This window comes from Sinocyclocheilus grahami, unplaced genomic scaffold (assembly GCF_001515645.1).
Source record: "Sinocyclocheilus grahami isolate Dianchi unplaced genomic scaffold, SAMN03320097.WGS_v1.1 scaffold4559.1, whole genome shotgun sequence".
Taxonomy (NCBI): Eukaryota; Metazoa; Chordata; class Actinopteri; order Cypriniformes; family Cyprinidae; genus Sinocyclocheilus; species Sinocyclocheilus grahami.
The window spans coordinates 8,760-11,553 of NW_015509471.1; the positions used below are offsets into that span (position 1 = coordinate 8,760).

The following is a 2,794-nucleotide window of genomic DNA, read 5'->3' on the forward strand; positions in this document are numbered from 1 at the left end:
TACCAAGTTCTTAGACATTGTTCAAATAAGTACAAGCTAGAAATATCTGTTCTTATATCAGACTATCATCACCTTATGGTTACACGAGAAAAATTAAATTATTTAACAGTTTACCTGAGATTCCTTGGAAACAAGCAGCCAGTTCTGGGAGTTTGTGCTGAAGTGGTGTCCTGTTGGAGTGCTGCTTACTGAACGGTTCCCTAGAAGCCACTCAGCCAGAGGTGTGGCCCATTCAGGAGCTACTTTCTATGTAAACAAGATAGGTATTTTACAATGGATGCAAATGAACAAGCAGGACGCTACATAGGCCAAGTGTAACATCAAAAACAAACCTGTCTCTTGCAAGAAACTGGGCAGTCCTGGAGAAGCCTCGGTCTCTCAGTAGAATATGAGGTCTCCATCTGCAGCAGCAGAGAAGAGTTATGAATGCGGGTGCTTTGTGTAAGAGTGCACAGGTCTATTTATAGCAATGGTATGAGGACATAGTCTTTTGACACACTCTATTCTCCCCGGCTACACTGTGATCCTGTCAAAAATCAGTGGACATTTCAATCAAATGTTAATAACTGGACAATATGTTCTGTCAGAAAATGTTCACTTAAGTCTCACAACATGTCTACATCAGACACATCCATTGCCTAAACTGCTTTAGGTTGTTTGCACTGAACACAGGAGCACGAAAGTTCAGAATTAATTTGTACTGTTGTCGGAAGTAATGCAAGCACATGGAATACATCAGAAGTATGTAAACAGTGTCAGTATATTAAAATAATTCAATGTATAGATAAACACTTCTGTTTATTACCATGTATTGTTTTACTGGTGCACATGAATAAAAGCGATTAAACATCATGCTTTCATCTAATGAAAACCGTTTTGAAAACATGCTTTGATTATTTTTAAATGATTATTGCTGTATTATAGTTCTTGCATTAAACTATTTGAATCTACTTGGCTACGGTGAATGTTTGGTCAAAATTTAGACAAAAATCATTCAAATTGAAGCCATTTTAGATCAAACACAATGAGATACATTGTCAAAAGCCTAAAAATATTAGGACTGTTTTAGCCCTAAATGGCAGTTACCATACTATAAAAAAAAAATAGTATTTTTACTGGATTTCTTATTACAGCTATCAATCTACATTAACCACAAGCCTTGGTGTCCAAGTCTGCAATTCCACAAACCTGGGTGGAAATGGTCCCAAAGGATGTGATAGCCTGGCGCAAGCTGCGTGCATCTGCTTGGAAACTCATCTCTGGGGTTTCTTCTGGAGTCAGATTGAGAGAAGAAAGCCTGGAATGACAAAAGACGAGTTTTAAACCCATTATTATCCAAGACATTTCCAACATTTACATAGACATTTTGTGGTTGAAAATTATTGTAGATTGCTTGGAGATTCACAGAGAGATTAAAAACCACTACATTACCTCTGCTGACTATCTTGACATGTAAACAGTCATTTAACATGCTGAAGCAGATATATAAAAACAAAATCATTCTAGAAAGGTCGATCTGGTTCTTACTTTTCCAGGCAGTTGGTGAGCTGGGTGGCAAGATTGTTACTACTGGAGTACTCCAGCTGATGAATGAGGATGTCAAACTGGCCTTTGAGCTGTAAAAAAACCATGAGAGAACAATAATCATTTCAGCCTTACAGTAACTTAACTAAAGCAGAACAGCTTCTCCTTTAAATCGGAGTTTCAGTTTTCAGAGTCAATATTTAGATTACATTTCTCAGAATTGTTGCTTTGTAATACAGATCTAAAAGTACCTGTACGGTTTTATTTTAGTCTTGACTTTGGGTCTGTAAAAAAAAACTGTACTCTCAGCAATAACAGCTCAATTTTCCTCACTAACATATGGCTGCGTGTACAAATGATCACTTCTTGTCCAAACTGAAAATGTAATAATGCTCAGTAAAATTCCTTAAAACTCACCAAATGAAGCTGCTGTAGCTGCTGATGTAAAGTTTCTCCTTTGAGCTGCTCCACCAGATCAATCTGCTCCAGCAGCCAGACCTCACGAGAGCGAAGGATCTCCAGATGTCTACTGATACAGCTGTGCAGCTGAGACTTCACCTGTGAGTAAGCGGACAGAGGCACATACGCGTGAATGCTAGCAGGTGCGAGTCCTGTCACGTCTGCCTTTGATTTGAAAGCACTCAGATGCCAAGCAGCTTTTAAAACTCCTGCTGTGGTGAATTAAGAAGTCACCACCTCCTAGACGCTGAAGGACAGCCTGCAACGATCTGAGGTCTACAATAATAGAAACAGGGTCCTTATTCAGTTTTGAGAGATTGTGGGGAAACCCATTGAGGTTTTCAACAGAGCTTAAGTGAATGAGTGCAAATCCTATATACACTTGTCTACTAACTATTTTTTAAACAATTTCTCAATTGTTAATACTTCTGAACTTGTTTAGCTGTGGTCTAGTAAGCCCTACTCCTTGTAGACTACTGTACCTGCATCTAAATAGTAATTATTACCTGTGCTTGTGAGGTGTGACAAATTATGTCATATGCATGAATGTTTTCATGCTTATAACACAAACAAGACAATAACATCTCATTGTGCACTAAATGAACAAAGCACATTATGAAGCCACAATGCTTAAAGAAGTCAGTGTTCACGGTTCACACCTACTAGAAAAGATACATTTTTATAACTGAGACACTAAACTGTTAATAACACAAGCATGATTTAAGAGTTAAGTATATAAATAAAAGATTAAAAATAGACCAGTACTTCATATCTTTACTTAATGGCACTGAAAACGCACAGCACAAAAACG

General features: G+C 37.8%; 1 protein-coding gene across 1 annotated transcript; it reads right to left on the minus strand.

The window, feature by feature from the left end:
- Nucleotides 1-86: 86 nt before the first annotated feature.
- LOC107576889 (nuclear receptor coactivator 4-like) lies at nucleotides 87-2,192 on the minus strand (the record flags this gene model as incomplete). The annotated part of the gene is made up of 5 exons (XM_016263011.1): nucleotides 87-246; nucleotides 333-401; nucleotides 1,189-1,297; nucleotides 1,528-1,616; nucleotides 1,942-2,192. Coding segments are annotated over 5 exons (662 nt in total), but the record flags the coding sequence as incomplete, so codon positions are not given.
- Between the last annotated feature and the right edge of the window lie 602 nt (nucleotides 2,193-2,794).